This window comes from Drosophila mojavensis, unplaced genomic scaffold, assembly GCF_018153725.1.
Source record: "Drosophila mojavensis isolate 15081-1352.22 unplaced genomic scaffold, ASM1815372v1 contig_136, whole genome shotgun sequence".
Lineage (NCBI taxonomy): Eukaryota > Metazoa > Arthropoda > Insecta > Diptera > Drosophilidae > Drosophila > Drosophila mojavensis.
In genome coordinates this window covers 22,294,597-22,316,321 of record NW_025318667.1, presented here as the reverse complement: position 1 = coordinate 22,316,321, position 21,725 = coordinate 22,294,597, and the positions used below count along the sequence as shown (strand labels likewise).

The following is a 21,725-nucleotide window of genomic DNA, read 5'->3' as shown; positions in this document are numbered from 1 at the left end:
GCAAATATATTCTTATTATACATATATGACTCTCAATTATTATTGAGAATTTCTTTGTGCAAATGATATTTGTATCTATGATTGAGAGTTATGAAAGTTCTACCTTTTCTCGTAATTCGGAGAATATTTTATATGATATCTGATTATATATATGATTATATCATTTGCGCAAAGAAAGTCTCAATAATTGAGACTCATAGAACATTGTTCCCATTATCATTATTCAATTGAATACGTACAAGTAGAAAGTCAGATATAGTGCTTCAATCGCAGTCTTATATAATGAGTTACCCAGTCCTATAAGATGAATCAACTACTCCAAAGCTGGAATTCGATCATTCAAGGCTTATGAGAAAAGGAACTTCAGGTCTTGTTACTTCTAAACGAACATTTATTTAATCGCAAATCTTAGAGCTATATTGAAATCAGACTAAAGTCGGGTCTGCTCCTCAGAGTCGACATTAATTAACATGAAGAAAATTTTAACAAAGCAAAAAATTATAAAAAAAGCGAAAAAAATTAATATATAAATAGATAAGAAACTGGAGAATTTGCATCGTTCACTGGCGCAGGACGTACTTCTCGAGATTGGCGTCCCGGCCGCCCATCAGGTAGCTATTGATGCACATTTGGGACATGATGCAGACGCCATGCTGCTGCAGATAGGCAAAGTCCTTTGCGGCCAGCGGCGCCTTCTTGGCGTCGACGAAGCAGTGGGTGGCAGTGGCTGACGTGGCGTCCGCGCTGAAGGGTGAGCTGGGCTCCAGGATCGTGGCGCCGCCAGCGCGCAGCACATTCTTGATGGCCGCCAGATTGCGCTCCTGCAGGCTGAGGATGACGCGGTAGTCGCTGAAGGCGCCGCTGTCGGGCGTCAGCTCGAGCCGCCAGCGGTGCGCAGCGGCTGCGATTTGCTGCTCCTCCGGCGCCAGGGTGGGCAAATTGAGCGCCTTGGGATTGCCCCATTCGTAGAGCGACTCGTCCAGAAAGACGCCGCGGGCGTGGCACTCCTCGATGTAGCTGATGTTCAGCACCCATTTGCCGGCTGCCATGCAGCCGAGCAGCTTCTCGCCGCGATTGGGGCGCTCGCACAGCAGATGCGTGCAGGCGGGATCATAGTTGGACAGATTCTGGCAGATCTGGCCGCCCAGCAGCCGAATGCGCTCCATGAGCAGCATGCGCTTCTCCTCGTCGTCGCCGCACGAGATGCTGAAGCAGGGCGTGCCCTGGTAGATCATGCGCGACGACTCACCGTCGCTGCTCCGCTTGCCCAGGTTGAACTCGGCGGGATCTCGCCAGCCCACAATATCCTCGCCGGCGGTCATGGCGAAGCCCTCCGACTCGAAGGGCTGCACGTATTGCACCTCGCTCCTGGCGTGACCCTCGTGGTCGCGCTTCAGGCTGCTGCGCCGCGACTCGCGGCTCTTCAGGTAGTCGGTGAGCTGCTTGAGCTCCAGCGAGTTCTCGGCCGCCGTCTCCTCGAAGCTGATCTTGTCGAAGTTGATGGTGCTGGCGCCGGGCAGCTCATCCGCTGCACCTGCGCCCCTGGGACTCTGTGTACTGGGCACGAACGGGGAGCCAGGCGCTGTGGCTGTAGCTGCAGCTGCAGCGGCAGTTGCTCCCGCCTGGAACAGGAGGCGACCCACCGGCTGCTCCACCATACTCTTGGGCTGATGATCGGCCACTGGCACGCCTTCATTCTCGCTGTCGCTGTAGTCGATGCCCAGCGTCTCGCACGTGATGCGCATCACACGCTGTCGAATGACCGTTATGGGCGTGTCCGGCTTGATCTGATGCTTGGGCAGGCGCCAGCGTCGCTCGAAGTCGTCCGCCATGCGCTGCTGGAACTCGGGCGTCAGGCAGAAGTTGGGTATGCCGGGCGCAGGCTTCGATGCCTGGCGCCGATTGACGGGCGTGCAGGCCTGCCGCCTGATCCGCTCCAGCTCGGGTGTCTGGTTCTCGCGCATCTCGCGGATTATCTGGCGCACACAGTCGCGCGCCTGGCTCGTGTCCAGGCGCTGCACCACCTGCTCCAGGAAGTCAAAGTTGCACGCGCCGGCGCTGGTTTTCTGATTGAGCGGCGTGTGCGGCGATTCAGGCGTCGTGGTGCCGCTCGAGCTGCGCCGCCGCGTGCTGGCCACACCCGTGACTAGCTCCGAGATGCGCGGGTTGCGCAGCGGCGTCAGCTCCGGCTGCAGCGGCTGCTGCTCCTTATCCTCCTCCTCCACCAGCGTCGACTGCTGCTCCACTCCTGCCGCCTTCTCCTGCGGCGTAGCGGGCGTCTTCCCTTGGTTCTTGGGCGTCAGCGTTTTGTTGTTGCTCTTGTTGCTCTTGCTGTTGCTCTCCTTGAGGCCGGGCGAGACGGGGAAGTCGCTGACGCTTTTGCCCACCAGGAAGCGGGCATACGGCAGCTTCTCGCCGCGCTCGGCGCACTGCACCAGCCAGTCGGCCCGGACCACCGGGTAGCCCCATTTCAGGGCGCCCTCGTACTTGGAGCCCTCGGCACTGGAGCAGATGAGCAGCGGCCGCTCCTTCTTGACGAACGCCTTGTTCAGCACGGCGCCGAGCCGCTCGGCCAGCGCATTGATAAAGTCGCGCTCCAGTCCCGCATAGATGGACACCACAATGGTCATGCCGCGCAGCGGCTCCAGCCTGGCCGTATGCGGCACCGGCCGATGGTAGTACTCCAGCGGGAGCAGCGCGTTCTGCTTCATGCAGCTCTCCAGGTACAGCTCGGTGACCACGTGACGCGCCTGCACCGGCAGCGTGGACTCATCCAGCGCCTGCTCAAAGCTGACAATGGCATAGTCCACCGGATCCGTGTAGCTCGCCGGCACCAGGCAGCCCTGGGCGGCCTTGCACTCGCTGAGCATCTGGTCGTACAGCTCGCTGCTGAAGCACGGCTCGTGCACGTACACCGAGGCGCCCCTGAAGTAGTCCAGCTTGTCGAAGTCGATGGAGAGCGTGCTGGCGCTCAGGTCGGGCAGGGCGACGGCCAGTGGAACGCCGGCCGAGGCGGGGGCTGCAGCTGTGAGTCCGCTCAGCGAGAGCTGCGTCGAGCTGGCGGCAGGCAGCGGCATGGCCGGCTCCTGCTCCTGCGAGTAGTGCGTGAGCAGGTCCGGTTCCAGCTCCGGTTCCGGCTCCGGTGGAGCACTGCCGACATCTGTGGGCCCATCAAAGAGCTTCTTCTTGATGGGCAGCGACGGCTGCTTGAAGCTGTGATTCATGGAGCGCAACGTGCGCTTGCTGGCCGGCGAGGGGGCGTCTGTGGCCTCGCTGGCAAGATGCGGCACGGAGACCCGATACGGCAGCTCGCTGACAATGCGCCCAGCTCGAATGCTCTCCAGCAGCCACTCGAGCCGCACCACCTGCACCGTGGCCAGCAAACCCTCCGTCTGCCACTGCCGATACGCGGCATCCTCCAGCTGGCCGACAATGATGTGGGTGAGGCCCTCGTGCAGCTCGTCGTAGCGCGTGGCGCCGCCCGTGTTGAGCACGCGATTCAGCTTCTCCCGCTCGACACTGCGAAAGCCGCTCAGGTAGACGCAGCAGCCGTCCAGAAAGCCGCCCGCCTTCTTGGCCTTGCGCGGGCTAATCTCCGCCAGTGTCTCCTGGTACAGCTGCTGCTTATGATTGCTGGTGGCCTGCTTGAGCAGGCCGCTGCCGCTGGCCCCACCACCGGCACCCCCAGCGCCGCCGCTGCGTGTCCCGATGCTGCAGTTGCTGCTGACGGTCTCGTTGAGCGTGGTGTTGTCGCTGCACATGCGACGACCCGGCGCACTCACGAAGCTGATGCGCGACAGATCCGAGAGCTGGGTGTTGTCCGCAGCCGTCTGGTTGGCATGGCTGCCATGGCTGCCATGGTTGCCATGGTGGCGCTTAGTGGGCGTGGAGACCTGCTTGCCGGCCCGCACCTCGTACTGCTTGGTGGGCAGCGCGTAGCCGCGCTCATGGCTATCGAATATCCACTCGGGCAGCAGGATGTCCTTCTTGAAGCGCAGCGCCGCCTTGTATTTTTCGGTGTCGGTCTTCGACTGCTCCGTGATGACGATGTCCACCTGCTGGGACCGGAAGGCGCGATGATAGATGCCGCCGTTCTCATTGACCAGCCGCATCACCGCCTCCTTGCGCGCCGTGTCCAGGCCACTGCACGTGATGTTGGCGCCGAAGAACGTGGGCAGGCGATACTTGTCGAACTGTGGATCCGTGGCGCTGATGCTGGTGCCATTGGCGCCGCTGCGACAGCACGCCCAGACGCCCTGCACCCAGTCGGTGTGCATGACGGGCACATCGTTGAGCGTGGCATGCTCATACTTGTTCGACTTGATCGTATTGGATATCAGATGTGTGATGTTGCGTCCGAAGTTCTGGAAATAATGACCGCCCATCCAGTGGATCAGTTTCTTAATGTCCTCCTTCTCTTTGCTGCTGATGCCGCTGGCCGAGATCTGCAGGTCACGCATAGCCGTGGCATAGATGGGACTGCTGCCCAGTGGAACGGGCGCGTTCTCCTGCAGGCACGCCACAATGCAGGGTGGGCCCAGCACCAGCGCCTTGGTCAGCTGCAGCTGCTCGAATAGCTCGCCCTCGAACTGAGCCAGCACAAAGACATCCTTTTTCGTCAGCCCACCGCCGGCGATCAGTGGAAAGCCTTCACTTGGGCGAATTTCACGAATCTGCGTGTCCTCCAGCTGCTCGCGCATCAACTGCAGTGCGCTGGCATATAGCCCAGCGATGGCCAAGTCGGCCTCTGTGTCGCTCTTTGTGTTGTTGACAAAATACGCGCATATTGACTCGTCCAGGCTTGTGCTCATCCTCACTTTAATTGTATTCTATACCACAATTGCAACGATCTGCGAATCCTGGCTGATGCTCGAATTGGGACACACTTTTCGCGAATGATTTTTGGCGCGTCCGATGTTTACTAGTTTGACTCTGATATCGCAACAGCTATCGATATATCGAGCACAAAATCATGTACGATCTTGCATATCTAACTGAATACGATAGATACATCCGTTAAATATAAAATTTCATTTACGCTGCCATTTCGCTTTTATGTACATGTATGAAAATAATTTTAGCTTTTGTTCATTTGTTTTGAATTCAAAAATATTTTATGTACGCCAAACACATCCCACACAGTTATATAATACGAGTAATGCTACACATACAAAAATTCATGATCAGACTGGTGTTTTCTCTCAAAATAAAATACGTACTTATTTAATCAATTCACAATATATTTAAATTTCTACTTTCTGTGGCGATGGACATCATGACTCATGAGTGTGAACATCCGATATATATTGCACGCACTGGCAGCTCTTCCGAGATGGCAACGCTAGCAGTGTTTCATATTCAAATGATTTGGCGCGATAATCCCGATGCCATTTCCATTATTTTAATCAAGAGAAAATACATCAATTGTGAGTTGCACTGTACAATATCTATTTATTTGCATTTTAAAACACTTGTTTAAGATTTGACATAGGTGCGTACATTGCTTATATATATTAATGCTTAATCGGGCAAATATGCGTTTGCTGTTTTATTTGTGGACTATTGTAGTTATTGTTGCTCACATTTGTTGTTAACTGATAAATTCTTATTGTTGTGAAATAGGGAAAGCTGAGAGAATGTTTAAGACTGCGCTCTTATCATACAAAATAATACAAATCATAAAGATTCCATACATATATATGTATGTGCATATATAGATATGTTGATAGTCAAATAACAATTAAAGTTAATTAAATAAATTAAATACAGCTATGTAGGCCTTAGAATGCTAAACAAATCAAATTAAATGCTGCTGTTAGTAAAATTATAATATTGCAAAAAAAAAAAAAAATCAAATAAACATAAAAAATATGTTGATGTTTATTTGCTGCCATTATATTTGAATTGCTCTTCTCTATGGCGATAGTTTTGCACTCATTGCTAAGCAGAAATATATTGCACGCAATGGCAGTGCTGCAGGGGTGGCAGCGCTGTTCACGTTTTACAATTCAAATAGTTTCGCGCGTAACTGCCAAAGCGTTTTTCATTATTTCAATCTGCTGTATCAGTGAGTGAAGACTGGTCTATGATTCTAAGCAAAAAAAAAAAAATGTATATATGTATATTTATATAAATATATTCACTTGAGTTGCGACGCTTTGATTTGATTTGAAATTCTTAAATTTAAGCTCTACAATCTACACATATGTTTAGTAAAAAAAAAGTACATATAGCTTGAAGGTAGGTAAATGAAATTGACAAGTGACAGACAAAATATTTGTGTGACAAAGATGGCCACTGCAATGTGGGGACGGTGGGTCATCTCATCTACGCACAGCTGCGCGCCCTCCTCTGGAAGCGCTTCATGCGCCGATACCAATCGTCCTTCCATTCAATAACTATCGTACGCGGACCAATGCCCAGATAGCCGGGCGGCGCCTCCGAGTCACGCCCCAAAATCAAATATGATCTGCAACGACAAACAGAGTTGAAAAATGAGTAGAGGCAAGGCATTAAGAAGTTATTTGCTCTACTATGCGATTCTCATGAAAGTTGATCGACACTGTATACACCTATATATGCCGATATTCAAGGAAACGAAACTCATGATGAGTGCAGCGGTACCTGTAGTCGTACACTCACCTGTTAACTTTGATCCTGGGACAGTGGCACTCTAAATTCTTAATCGGTATGATCCAGGTCATAGGACCTCGTTTCAGCATTGTATTCGGCATTCCATAGGCGGTGGTTCTGCTGCGCTTGAAAACCGCTTGGATTAGCAGATCGTACCGGGCCGTGTCGCTGTCGTTTGGGTAATCCGGCACGCTGGCGCTGCTGCTGATGCCAGCCAATGCTGCTGCTGGCCCCGCCCCCGCCCGATACTCGTATTCCAGCCCGCCCATTGCCTGTTGATCCATTTCGTAGTCCCCGTACGGATCCATTGCGCGCCTGCGCTCGATACTGGCCACCTCGCTGCTCGTGTCGCGACCAATTACTTTTGCCATTATTGCTAATCACAGAGAGAGAGAGAGAGAGAGAGAGAGAGGGAGAGTGTGAGAGTGAGGATATATAAATTATATATTCCATTTAGACTTACCGTAGTCTCTTTTGCAGAATTTGTTGAGATTTAACCTTTTGGTGCTGACTTTGCACTTTTCGCAAACTGTGATGAGGGGAGAGTAGAGAGAGGGAGAGAGAGAGAGAGAGAAGTTGTAGAGTTATTAGGCAAATCGCACAGATGCACAGATCAACGAATCTCGTTGCGTTTTTCTGTTTACAATTTAATTGCAGAATTTATGTCTTTATAGCCAATGCCAATTAGCGCGTCCACAAACAGAAACAAAAATAAATAAAAACAGAAACGGAATCCGATTCGAAATCCGATTCAGCAGCTGAAACTAAAGCAGCCACAAAAGCAGGCGAAACGACTTGTTGTTGTTGTTGTTGCTGCTGCTGTTGTTGTTGCTGCTGCAACAGCAATAACTGCGCGCATTAAGGCGCTCGATCGGTATTGCATTAAAGCTGACACGCCCACCATACGCCTATAAGTGGGGGGAGGGGGGCAGGCAGTCTAAGGTCGTCAATGCCGCCTTTTGTGTACTAAAATTAGCGTCGTGTGTTTTGATTGCTGCAATGCAAATTGCTTCGTTTGTTGTTTTTAGTCACAATCGTTTGTTGCAGTTGTTGCTCTTGCAATTGTTGCAATACCCTGTACATGAGCGAAGGATGAGGTTGGGTATATAATGACCTGATCAATGCAGAGCGTATAATTGAAAAGAGTGAGAGAGCGAGTGAGAGTGAAGTGAAGTGATTGAGGGAGAGAGAAAGGGTGAGAGAGCGAGAAAGGTAGATGGAGAGAGAGAGAGAGAGAGAGAAAAGAGTGAGAGAGAGAGAGAGAGAAAGATTGATAGACAGAGAGAGAAAGGGTGAGTGTGGGAGTGATTGAGAGAGAGATGGAATACAAAGAGAGATGGAATACAGAGATTAAGATATAGAGAGTAGTTGAGTGAAAGAGAGAGATAGAGATAGAGAGAGATATATATATAGAGAGAGATATAGTAAAGATAAAGATATACATATATAGACGAAGAAAGAGGAAGAGAACGTGAAACGAGATGAGAAAGGAGAGTGAGCGGTAATGAGATCAAGAGAAAGAGAGAGAGAGAGAGAGAGAGTGAGTGAAGTGAGTGAAGAGGGGTAACAGAGAGTAAAAGTTTACGGCAGGGCAGGCAGACAGAAAAAAAAGAGTTGAAAGAGAGACAGCGAGATAGAGAAAGAGAAAGCTTGATATGGACGTTCTTAGAGATAAGGAGGTAGAGCTAATGGAAAGTAAATTTACTTTCAGAATTTCACTACTATATATAAGCTATATATCCGATTTTAAGCAAAATCAATTGAATATAAATACTTCAAAATACTCTCACATTGCAAGTTAAACAAAAATATACTCTCTCAATATCCCAATGTCAGCTGGCTGACCCTGGCTGGGTATCTGCCGGTCGTTCACTCCCGCTTCAGTGTTATTTCAGCTGCCGCTGCCAATGTCAGAGCCGTTGCCAGCAAATCGTGACACAATTGAGGCACAACGCATAAACTTTGTATTATATGAGCGAGCGAACGATCGAATCGGATCGGATCGGATCGGATTGGATCGTATCGATCGATCGATCGGTCCAACGATTGATCGATAAAGAGGGAGGGCAGCCTTGGGCCCAGTGGGGGCCGGCTAACATCTAAATTTGGCTGGGTGCGCCAACATTTCAATGGCTCGCGCCTCCAATTTCGGCACGAGATCTGAGCAATTCGAGTTTTTTATTGTCTTCTTTTCTATTCTTCGCTTTGGGCGGGCGCCACATTTCCTGCTCTAAGTGGCCCAGCGATATTTATCGCGTCTATTTGCGGCTGCGGGCGCTAAAGAGCACTGGCCACGCCCACCGCTGGGGCAAGTGGCAAGTGGCAAGTCGAGTCGACTCGTTAATCATTTAATTGTGCATCGCATTAACATGTCATTAAATTTCATATGCAAAATCAAAACGGGTCGATGGTAGATGACGCTGGGGATTGGGAAGGGGGCGTGGGTGACAGCCGCAGAGGATGTGTTAGAAGTTTTTTGCAGGGATTGGGGTGTGGGATGATGGGGAGTCGACAGCCTGGCACTAACTTTAAATTAACTCCGACCCGACAGAATTTCAAATTAATTTAATAAGATTATCAAATTATAAATTCATAATTAATATTCATGTCGAGCTGTCTCGCCCACGCTCATAGCCGACGCCCCTCGCCTCTGTCCCCCGTCCCCCGTCCCCTTTTACCACTTGCTGCTGCCATTGCCCCGCAGCAAACACTATTCAAGGACTAACTTTTGCGCTATGTGTGTGTGTGTCTCTCTCTATGTGTGTGTGTGTGTTCGAGTTTTGTCCATCTTTCTAGTGCGCTTCTTGGTTACAAGCGTGCAAACTTCCAAACTTTCAACTTCCAACATCAACTTCAGCTCCAACTTGGGTTTCTCAGCCTCAACTTTGCGCTTTTCTTTGCCATTGACAAATAAATTTAACTGAATGCTGAATCTCCTTCAGTGGCTGGGTATGTCGATATATATATGTGTATACAGGGTGGTTGGGTGGCTCGCCAGCCACTTTGCATTTGATGATGGATGCTCTCTTCTGAATGGCCGCCCAATGTGCATTCGTCTTTAGCGACTGCTTCCACTGGGAACTGGCTACAGCTCCTCCGCATTGCGCGTGGCCCAATTTGTAGTTCCCTTTGAGTGCTGAAATGCGCTCCTAGGGTAACAAACCGAAGCCACTCTCAATGCAGCGCGATCCATTTAGATATTGCAATTTTAATATGCCGAGCCACTTGCTCTGCGAGGTCTCTGTCTGCGCATGGAATCACTTTTACATTTCATATACATTTATTGTTTAGCATTGACTGAAAGAAGCGGCCGGCATTAGTTTGGCAGTTATTAAACAATATTTGAGGAGTGTGCCCAGTGTGCCTTTATAACTGTCTTGAATTGGAGCACTAAGATGAAAGAGCGGATAGATAGTCAAACTGTCGGCCGGATGGCCGGACGGACGATGGGAAGGAAGAGCGGACGGACGAGCAGACAAAGTGACGGACGGACAGGCAGCTGGAGTGTTGGACAGATGAACGGATTGACGGACAGGCAGACAGAGAGACCGACTAACGGACACACGGAGCATTGGACAGGCAGTTGGAGTGCCGGACTTATAGAGGGAGCGACAGAGAGAATGTGGAACGGGAAGACGAACAGGCGAACAGACGGACTGAAGGACGGATGTATTCAAGTATTGGACAGACGAACGTGTTGACCAACTGAAGGAGGAACGGACTGTAATACAGACGGTCGAACGGATATGGTTATAACTAAAATATTTTCCTACTTCTTGAAAGTCGAATTCCAAGAATCCCCTTCAATAAGCAAGCTAATATATAAATGTATTTATAATGAGATTAGAAATAATCTAAAATTAAGACTAATCCAAGACTTAAGCACTGACAACTGGGGTTATCGACCTGGCGCATAAATATTTGCCTAGCTGAGTTGCCTGTACCCAAACATTCATCAGATCTTCCCACTCTATTTAAATGATATTGAATGTCCTGCAAGAAGCATAGTTTTCTGCCATTTCCCCTCTCTAATGATCATATCTGACTAATTTAGAGGAGTACCTAGTATAAAAGTACTTCTGAAAGTTTTCTCCTCTCTATATATTGAATCGAGCCTCGATAATTTGATAATAATAATAATAATTTGATAATCATAAATCGCAATAAATTGAAAAAGTTCTATTCTCTTGAACAAAAAAATCGCTCTCGATTATTTTCGATAAAAAACTCATCACCTTCACATTTCGAATTTTCGGTACTCCACTGTATATATCTCTTAAGTAACATTTCAATTCGTATTACAGCTCATTTTGGTTGTCATACTTTTAGCTGAACTGTCGGCAAGCCGCTGTCGCTTAACCGCTGACCAGGGAGCTGGGCTCAGGGGAGGCCATCGCCAGCCCAGGACGTCTGTCAATTTCCTTTCAATTTGTCATTCGGCCTGTTGCCCGTTGCCTGTTGCCTGTTGCCTGTTGCTAAATGCGCTATGCAAATAGTTGACAGCAATTAGCGGCTGCAGTCGGCACTCGGCAACAGGCGACAGTCAACTGGCAACTGGCAACAGGCACTGCGCACAGTGCTGCTTAAAAGTGTGCGACCATTGTCGCTGGACGCCGAACAAATTAAATAAGGAAACTTTTTAATACATCAGCTCGGCGTGGGCGGGCGCCCAGTTGCTTCTTCCATTTGCTGCTTGGCACTTTGTGAAAAAGTTTGCTTTGCTTTTACTTCGGCCACGCGCCAAATGATGCGAGGGGCGCGAGCGGGGGCGGCAGGGGCTGGGTTGCTGGGCTTTGGGGGTTGGCGGCGCGGTGCGGTGTGGTGGGGTGGAGACGTAGCACGGCGGGCTGTTGGTTTGGTCGGCTTTAGCATGATTTATGCTGTTGTTGCGCATTCTGTTTGCTTGTTGCTGCAGCGTGCACATCTACCCCCCTTCCCCGCCCAACCACTACTCACACACACACACACACACACGCACAGCTATAAAGTGTGTAGCTAAAATGTAACTAAAAGTTGCATGCAAACATTTGCACTATCTGTTAAGTGCTGCACGCCCACACGGCCGGCCACGCCCCCACTCACCATACCCCTGCTAGAACAAGCAGCAGCAACAGCTCCGCCTCAGTCTTCATGGGAGGCTCGCTTAACCGACAACCGACTGCACTTTAGCGGATTTGTGTTTTCTCACCCATTTGAAAGGATTACAAAGCGAGAGAAGCGACGCGGCAAAAGTTTGCCGTCTGGGATAGTTAGTAGAAGCGACCGCAGCAGCAACAGCAACAGCAACAGCAGCAGCAGCAGCAGCAGCAGCAGCAGCAGTAACATCCAGCAACAACAACAACAACAATTTTTAACACACACAATGTTGATGCTATATACGAATAAGATAGCTAAAAAGAGTGTGAGCGAGCGCAAGAGAGTGCGAGCGAGAGAGAGAGAGAGAGAGAGAGGGAGAGCACTTACTTACCCCTGCCGCCCTCGGTGCGATAAAACTGCGATTGGGCGGCCGCTGAGCTGGCGCCTCTGTCCATGCCAACGCCTTCAGAGGATTCGCTGGGCTCCGGCGCCGTATTCTGCGTATCCAGCATATTGATCATGCGAGGCGGTTGCTCTGCAAACGATATTATATCAATGGATTAGATTCTCTATGCGAATACTTGAGCGAATTACACGATCAGCCAGTTACATCAGACATTGACCCACCTACGCTTCCATACTGTTCTATACTATACTATATCCCATACTGAATAGCATATGTATCGATACGATTGCGGTTTAAGGAAATATATTTAGTATATTACTATATTTCTTCTATTTCTGTATTCTGTATCCCATCTCTATATCTATACGTTTCCACACTATTTATTGTATATCATATTTAATAGATTTATAACAATATATGGCATATTACTTGTTCCCATCTCTACATTAATATAGAATTGTTATTAATTGTACATATTTTAATCATTGTCTATTTCTTCGTCTATCTTTGTGCTTATCCACTCATATTCCTTTCATTTAATCGTCCGACTGTTTACACGGAATTATAACAGTTTCCTGTTGTTGGACTTATGCGTTCTTCCGTCTATCGTCCGTCTTTAGAATACCGAGACTCAGAGATCTGCTCTTTGTCACATCTTCTATTTGTCCATCTAACTTTGCGCTTATCATCCCATTTATTTTTTTTTTTTATATATATTTATCTGTTCTTCTGTACGACATTCAGTGCTCTTCTCTTTATTCTCTCGTCACTTCTTCGCTTTTTTGTCTTTACATTTTTTCACCCATATCTTCTGCTGTCTCACCGTCCGTTTGATAATTTGTATTGGCCTTTCAATTGCTCTATCAGTCGTTCGTTACGTTTCTTCGTCTACTCGTCCTTCGATCCGTATCGTGTCCGCATTTTTCTGTCTGTTCGTACCCCCATTCTTCTATCTGCTTGCCCATCCGCTCTTAGCTTACAGAAGCTAGTGACAGTAAAGAGCTTTCTATGGCACACAGCCTGCTTAGGTCTATCAACGAGGGCGATAAATATCGATATGCCTAGAAAACTGCCACAAAAATCGATCATTTCCAGCAATTAATTCATTATTGTTTATGAGCTCTATGTTTCTGTAGTATGAGTTGATTATTTATGTGTCGCGTAGGGCCCATCTGGTAATTGTGATATATGTCGGCCGATTACTCACTGATGCAGGGTGCGATGTGGGAGCGACTTAGCTGATAGCCGGGGGCGCAGCGATTGCAGGTCAGGCCCGTGACGCCGTCCTTGCACGGACATTGACCGCTCGTGCTATTGCAGATCTTGCCAGATGAGCCGATCAGATGGCAATTGCAGGCTGCAACGAGACAAACAAGAGAAGAAAAGGAATCAGTTGAAAGGCAGACACAGATACAGATGCAGATGCAGATACAGATACAGTTATAGCTATAGCTAATGTAGTTGTTGTGGCAGTTTGCCGTGGCAGCTGCTGTGCGTTGAGAGCTTAATTGTGCGGGCCGCACTTCAAAGCCATTTTTTTCCTTCTTGTTGCCAATCGCAAATGCAATCTGCAATCGGCACACACACACACACATACAGAGTCGAGCAATATGGCGTTATGGTCATGGAAGCTACTTGAATTTAACATGAAGTTGCTTTCAATTTTTCTCTGTTTATTTTTTGGTCAAGCAGCGTGTGACGATGGCTACACTTGGGCTGCCCAGTTGCTCTCTCTCTGTCCCTCTCTGGCAGTGCATTTATGAGCCGTGGAAATGTACATTAACAGATAACAGGCACTGTGAAGTTTCACTTAAATGCCGGCACACGGTTAATTGCAGCCAAAAGTGTGAAACTGCCGACGCAGCGGCTGGCTTTAAAATTTTGCACCCCCCTTCAGTCGCCTTAAAATCAGCAGAATGTGAGCAATTATATATATATATATCATGATATATGGTATCACTATATATAGAGCAAAAGCTTTGACTGGATTCGTTTTTGTTGCTCTGGCCTTAATCGCTCGACTTTAACTAGTTAAATAGGACAATGCAACTTAAAAATAAATAAAATTGTACATACGGTCTATAGAAAAGAATTTAAAAAATATCAATTTTATATCAAACACTGTATTTAAGTATATAAAAATATTTAAGTATATTAAATATTTAAAATATTTATATTTTAAGCTAGGTAAACTATTAAAATACAACATAGATAAACTATATACAGAATTTTGTACGCATGAAAGCTCAAGAAATATGAAATATGTTTCCTAGTGATTTCTTAGATTTTTTCTACATGTTCCTTTAATGCTCTTCAATATTTCGTACTCTTTATCTTTTGTTTTCTTATATCTTGAGATCGAATCTGATTGAATTCACAAAGTTTGTTTACATACACAGTAGATTTTTCTCTCTTTGTTCAGAATTTTTGATGAAGAATTTTTTAGATTTCAATAGAAATTAGAAAATCATGTAAATAAATTTTATATTTTATTTTTGAGATTTTTTCTTTAAAAATTGCAAATTTTCCATGCAAATAACATCATGTGGCCAATAAAGTAATTGTTGGTGGATGCTGCCTAGAGCTCTGTTCAAGGCTATTTAAGAATCTTCAAGCGCCTTGAGCTTCCAAGTCTCTGCAATCGATCGCTAATTGTCTGATGATCAAGTTTATGATATAAATTTTTCGCTCTAGCTGTCTCTATCTCTCTCTCGCTCTCTCTCTTTCTCTCTTTAGCTCTCCTCTGTTCTTTACTCACTTCAATATCTCTCTCACTCTCTCTCTCTCTCTCTCTCTCTCTCTCTCTCTCTCCATTCCCATCGACGCATTGGCTGGAATTCAAGCCAAGCTGACTCTGCATCTCATTTTGTTTTTCTTTTCAAATGCTTTTCTTGGCTAAATTGCATGAAGTGCTTCTAGCCATTTATCGGCCACGAGCAGCTTTGTCAGCTACAAATGAGATGTTGGCTGTTGGCTAACTGCTTGCGTCTCATTTGTGTCCATTTTGCTGTTGGCTTACTTGGCGGCTAATAAGCCGCTTTTGGTCGCACTTTAAATGCAATGGCTAGCGTGTGCGAGGCATTAACTGAGAGAGAGCGAGAGAGAAAGAGAGCGAGGGGGATAAACTGAGACACTGGCATAGGTCGCGCATGGGGCAGAGGTAAAGAGTCGAGTGTGCAGCGTGCGTGCAACATTTGGTAATTTAATCCGATTTACAATAAATTAAATGCGATTTATATGCACAGAGCGACACATCCGGAAGATAACAACAACAGCAACAACAGCAACAACTGCAGCAAAAACAACAACAATGACAACAGCAACGGCAGACAATAATAACTTGCTATAACAGCAACAACAACAACAACAAGAACAACAGCAACACCAGCATAGTCACTTTAACCATTTGGCGCTTGTGTCCATTGTTGGCCCGTTGGGCGCCGTCGAGTGAGGGGCGTGGCAGCAACAATATGACAACAATACGATTGCGATTGCGATTGCGTGTGTGCGCTATCTGAACAGAGCGCAGCTCGCCCGCTGGCGTCCTGTTCGCAAGGCAGCCAAGGCACCAACAAAAAATCGCAACAACGAGTTCATTACGCATCCTGCTCCCTGCTCCACATGGATATGAACTACGCTGGCTGTGCACCGCCCGCCTCCCCCTCAAGCCACAGTGCCCACGCATCCTGCATAACCATATGCACAGACATACACATACATATACACATACACATGCATATACATATATGTATATGCTATATACATATTCAGATATAGCATATTCAGATATGTATGTGGTTTGGCCCGGCTTGGCACTTTCCATATGGCACGAGTTGCGCTTTTCTTTCACCTTTTCCTTTTTGTATTCTGTTTTCCGCTGTTTCTTTTTGCGCACTGACCAAGCACGAGATTATGAATTTTCATTATAACAAGCCACACACACCCGCACACACACACACACATACATAATCATTATCGCACTCATTGGGGAAAATATATGCTCAGTGGCTGCAATTCCTATTCACAATGGCATCTGACTTAACTCTGCTGTCCCATAGAGGTGTCCATGAAGCTGGAGCTGGCGTTGGAGCTGGAGCTGCTCTGATTCATTTCATTGGCATATCAGTTACCAGCACCAAGTACCTTTTCACATCCAGTTGACTCATTGCCGCAAAGGACGACCCAAATAGCCGCATTGAATCACAATTTTGCAGAGCTAACAAAGAGCTGCAGTTGTCAGGCGCTGGGAGCAGCTGCTTCTACTGCACCAAAAAATACAACAAAATGAAACACCATAAAAAAGTCTGAAATTTGCAATGATGAAACATTTCTGTTGCAGTCAATGCTAAAGCAACAACAACAACAACAACAACAACAACAACTGTTGCTTTCGCTCTGCTGTGTGAAAGGGATTTTTGTTGAAAAATTGTCTCTTAATTAGGACAGCATGTGAATGAATCACGGCCAATGCTAATCGAAGTCAACCAACTGCATCAAAGTTCCATTCCATTCATTAAGCGTAGCTGCAGTCGGATTTGGATTTAGCTTTTGACTTTAATTGAGAATAGTCCTATTTCATATATGCATATTTTATAATAGGAAAAAAGTGTTTAGTATATATGTATATATTTTATAAAAGAACAAAAATTATATGAAAGCTTAAAATATAAACAGCTTGATAACACTTTATACTTCACACTATAATTAAAGTTAGTTTAAATTTTATATTAACTGTAATATATAATAAATAAATAAAATATATATAGTAAATACTGGAAAAATAAAAAAATAAAAAAATTTACGAGTTTGTTTTGAGGGGAACAGAAAAATATGAATATAAATAAAAACTAAATAAATATTAAAAAAAAATAAAAATAATAATACATATATTCAAAAATACAAAAAAAAAAAAAAAAAAAATTTAAATCTATAAATAATAAATATATGTAAAAATAATAACAATAATAATATAAATAAAAATGCAAAGAAAAAAATAAAAATTAAAAAATTTATAAATAATAAATATATACATATATAAAAATAAAAATTACTATAAAAATATATACTATATATGATAAAACATCTTCTTCGGGAATATTTCATATTGCATGATTATCAAAAAAAAAAAAAAAAAAAAAAAAAAAAATCTTAAATCAGTTTTACAAGCACTTTGCCCACTTTTGCTTGATCTCTGTCTATTGTCTATTATGATTGCTGAAATATGCCAAAAATATAAATCAGAATTTCAATTTTCGCCTATTCAACGATAAATACTCAGCCAGAGGGGCCAATATAGATTTATAACTCATAATTTCGCAATTGCCTGAGCTGATTCATAGATCCATAAAATACATTTGAGTAATATATACAAATAAAGCAGTAGAACCAACTAGATCTATAAATAAATAACGAAATTTTCAGCTGAGTTTGGAATCATTCAGGTTGCTGCTCCATTAGCGAAAACTAATTTTCGTTACACCTGGCCAGGTATAATGGATGCTTGTTGATATTTGTGCCTGATTTGACAGCCGTTAATAGGACTACGATGATTTCTGTCTGTGGCCCATATTTAATTTCGGCAAATTTCTGCTTTTAAATTTTCGTTTCATTTTTCTCTTCTTCTTCATCAATTTTTTATTTTTTTATTTTTGGCAATGCGCGCTGTTTTGCTCCAAAATTTGTTTTCGACTTTTATTTATTTTGCTTGGGCTTCCAAAAATTAATTAACCAAAGTTTTACAGTGCGCACTGTTTGCCCACTCACACTTGCATATTCAGTTATTCACTCACAAAGAGAGAGAGAGAGAGAGAGGGAGAGGGAGAGACAGAGGCAGAGGGAGAGAAAGACAGAGAGCGGGAGACAACGGCTCTGGGCGTAATATAAACATCATAAAGCAAATCAAGCGCAATTTGTTATTGTTTATTTCAACTTTGCGCAAGCGAACCAACCACACCAATACCTATGCCCCCTCCCCCCGCCCCAGTCCGCGCCCAACTGCTGCCGCCTCTTAGCTGACCGCAAGGAAAAAAAGTGCGTCGTCGCAGCCACTTCCCATCAATTGCCATAAAATATTAGCCCAAAATTTCGTAGTCCCGCAGAAGAAGAAGAAAAATAAAAGAAACAGAAAAACAAGAAGAACAAAACAAATGGGCAGCAATAAAAAGCACAGCTGCCTCCTAAGAGGGGGTGGGGCTGTGTTGTCGGTAGCTGCGTAGGGTGTTGGTTTGTCGGTGTGCTGCTGCTGCTGCCTGTTTGTTATTATTAGCCAAATAGATTCATGCAATTTTCAAAAGAAACCAAACACAGAAGAGAGAGAGGGAGAGAGAGAGAGAGCAGGAATTATGAAAAGATTGCCTCGCCTCGAATGATTTGCTACGCGAGGGATTACACCTGACTACACCTGGCTTCGATCTGCTCGAGGTGAACACTAAACAGACAACAAACATCCAGCTGATGGATGTCTATATGAATCATTTTGTGAATTGCAATACATTTGCATGCATTCACATGAAATGAGAACAAATATGCAATGTATTTCGTAGACGTCTTCATTCCGTGAATCATATGAGTACCCATCTCAAAATTGTCAACTTACTTGACTCAAAATCAATTTTGAATAACACTAAATACATTCATATGCTTCATTGAGTAAAATGAATATCCATTAAAATATGTCAGAAAGGAAAAAAAATAATAATAATTTCCATGTGAATGGAATCAAAAAAAAAAATATTTTGTATTCATTTAATCATATGAATACTCATTCAAAAATTGTCAATTTGAATCAATTGAAGTATTCACATTCACTCAATGAATCAAAAAATACTCATTTAAGAGTGTAAATTTAATTATATCTAATCCAGTTTTGAATATAAATGAATACACTCATATTATTCACTTAATAAAAATTCATATTTAACGGAATTTGAATATTTTTCATTTATTTTTATTGTTATGCATATGAATTGGGTATAGCTAATATACAAATAAAGTCGAGTATATTCACGGAAGGTTAGAGTTAGCTCGTATTATTCGACATGAGTATTCATATGATTATATATGTCCATATATATTATATTATATTATATATATATACAATCATTTGAATACTCAGTCAAATATGTCGAATAATACGAGCTAACTCTAATTTGCAGGTGAATACAAATAGCTTGAATACTTTGATTTTGAGTAAATGTGTCTTACACAGCATGTGAATACGAGTTTATTCTAATATAAAATGAATACAAATGAATATATTAAACACATTTATATTTCTCGCACATATTCACACATTTATTCAAATTTATGAATACAAATGAAGTCATTTAAGTTAAGTGAACGTACATTGAATAAAATTTGAACTACTCAGTGCGGCGAATGCAAATGAATCGATTCAGAGCTCAGACAACAACCACACAACCTGGCTGCTCCTTGCTCCCCGCTCTGCCCCCATTGAAGCTCACTTAAAGCGGAACTTTTTCGCCAGAATGAAATAATCAGTAGATACACTCAGAGCTCTTCAAGTGAATTGTCTGGCTGCGCCGAACTCTTTTCCTTTGCCCTTCGAGGATCCTTTTGAGTAGCCTATTAATAAATCAATAGCTTCGCACGCAGCTACAAAAGTTAGACTGCTGTCTGTTGGGTCTCTATCGGAGCCCTGCTCCTTGACCCGCCACCCTGCTCCCTGCTCCCTGCTCCCTATTCCTGGCTCCTGCTGCAGGAAAAAGTTTAGCGCGGTTGCAACCGGCGCAAAGTTCGCTTAACTTTTGCGACGATGCCAAATGAGCAAAGATTTTGCTGCCACGCCCCCCACCCCCAAGTCTGCTCAAATGGATTGTTACAATTTTTGTTGCATGTACAACACAAGGCAAAGTTTTTGGGCGGCGGTGGCAGGTGAGAAGAGGCCGCCTGCCATGGAATACGAGCTTCAATTGTATTTGAAAACTTTTCGGCGCTCTTTTCAAATTGTGCGTTAAAAATTGAGGCGCAGACGACAACAGCCAAAGACTATTAAAAATCAAACGAGGCGCATAAAAGTAGGCAATGCCAAAAGCTCTACTAGGCGGCATTTTGATTGGGAGGGGGCGGTGCTGCTGGGCGGAGCATTGTTTGGGAGGGGTAGGGGGGTCGGCTTTGAGAATGGCAGCGCCAATTTGACGCTCGAACAATTTGCACAGCTTTAAATGTCAGCTCGCATGCAAAATGTCATAATTCAAATTCTGCCCACGCCCCACACGCCCCCCACAAATGCCAAAAGCGTGGCCAAACTGAGGTTCGCTTCATGTGTTCCAGAGGCGGCGAGGCAGCGAGCTAGAGCAAGGGAGTGGGGTAGTTTATATTGGCAGTATAGTTTGTCTGTCATGACGTGAATATGCTCTGCATTAGGGTCCAAGAGACTGGACAAGTGACAAGCTATATTATTTAAAAATAACCTACAATATGTGTATACGTATCTGTTTAAATATTTGTATTTTTTTTCAGCACCTAGTTTTTATATATAAAAAAAATTATAATAAACCTAAAAAGTATTTTCCTTATAAAATTCTTGTAAACAGTTCTTTGTGAAATTAAAAAAAAAATATATATATATAATAATATAATATAAATAATTCATGTTAAAATTTGTATTAAAGATTTTTTCTTGAAAAATATTTAAAAAATAATAATTAAAATTATTAGATATATATTTTTGATTATTATTTAGAAATAAATGGTATTTAAAATGTTATAATATTTTAATTTTTAATTTAATATACTTAAAAATAAAAAAAAAATAAAATCAATATATATATATGTATATATTTCTTTTCAATAACAAAATTATTATAAACATGTTTTTCTTTTTTCTAATTTGAAAATAGTTATTACTTTTGTTTTGTTTATTAGACATATAATTTTGTTTTTTTTTTTATCTATAAAAATGTTGACTAAAAATAGTTTTCTCATTTATATTAAAAAAAAACACAATTTTTTATCTTCACTTAAAAATATAAATATAAATATTTTTTAATAAATATATTTTTTATATAGCAAAATTATTTTTATTAGTACTATCTATATTAATATTAAATAATTTCAAATCATTATTAATAATTATTATTTCATAATTATTCGTTTAATTTTTTGATTTAATTGAAGCTAAAATTTTGTTTGATTTTAACTTTTTTTTGTTTTTTCATTTTCAGCTCATATTACATTAGCTCGCAGCTCAAACTTGTACAGAGTATATGTTACGTTGAGTCGACTTTTTGCTAATACCCTCAGCTTTTTATTGCTTCGTCAGCGTTTGTTCCGCCGCTTAGTTCTTGCTCCCCATAGTTGTAATAGAATTTTGTAGCTTAGTTTTTAAAACCAGCCTGGCTTACTTTGTTACGCTGCTACAGCCACCCATCGCCCATCGCCCATCATCCGTGGCCCGTGGCCCCATCTCCAGGCTTGTAGCTCTATGATAAATGCATTTTGGTCTGGCATTCAATTAAGTAAGTTGGCCGGAACCCCTCGCAGCGCGACCTTTAACCGATTCGCTACAGTTGCAGGGCGCGTTTTATGAAATTCTAATGATGTTTGAGTGATATTACGCCCAGCCCCGACCAACCCCCGCCAGCCCTAG

General features: G+C 44.0%; 2 protein-coding genes across 3 annotated transcripts in view; both read right to left on the bottom strand.

Moving 5' to 3' along the window:
• Window positions 1–373: 373 nt before the first annotated feature.
• Window positions 374–5,037, bottom strand: LOC6584468 (DNA topoisomerase 2-binding protein 1-A). The gene has a single exon (XM_002010087.4). The coding sequence runs from the start codon at window positions 4,809–4,811 to the stop codon at window positions 561–563; it is 4,251 nt and encodes a 1,416-aa protein (XP_002010123.1). The 5' UTR covers window positions 4,812–5,037; the 3' UTR covers window positions 374–560.
• Window positions 5,038–5,424: 387 nt separating this feature from the next.
• Window positions 5,425–21,725, bottom strand: part of LOC6584467 (netrin-A) — a 57,878-nt gene continuing 41,577 nt past the window's right edge. Inside the window, exons 3-7 of one of the 2 annotated variants that reach the window (XM_002010086.4) lie at window positions 13,323–13,472; window positions 12,101–12,244; window positions 7,097–7,162; window positions 6,643–7,009; window positions 5,425–6,469 (exon numbers count right to left, since the gene is read on the bottom strand). In XM_002010086.4, the coding sequence (XP_002010122.1) occupies window positions 6,328–6,469; window positions 6,643–7,009; window positions 7,097–7,162; window positions 12,101–12,244; window positions 13,323–13,472 (869 nt within the window). In that variant the 3' untranslated portion in view covers window positions 5,425–6,327. Of the gene's footprint in view, window positions 6,470–6,642; window positions 7,010–7,096; window positions 7,163–12,096; window positions 12,245–13,322; window positions 13,473–21,725 lie in introns of both variants that reach the window. The other variant, XM_015161547.3, reaches the window with a different exon arrangement.

Excerpts from the sequence above, each read along its gene's own strand:
- LOC6584468 (XM_002010087.4), bottom strand. The coding sequence starts at position 4,811 with ATGAGCACAAGCCTGGACGAGTCAATATGCGCGTATTTTGTCAACAAC.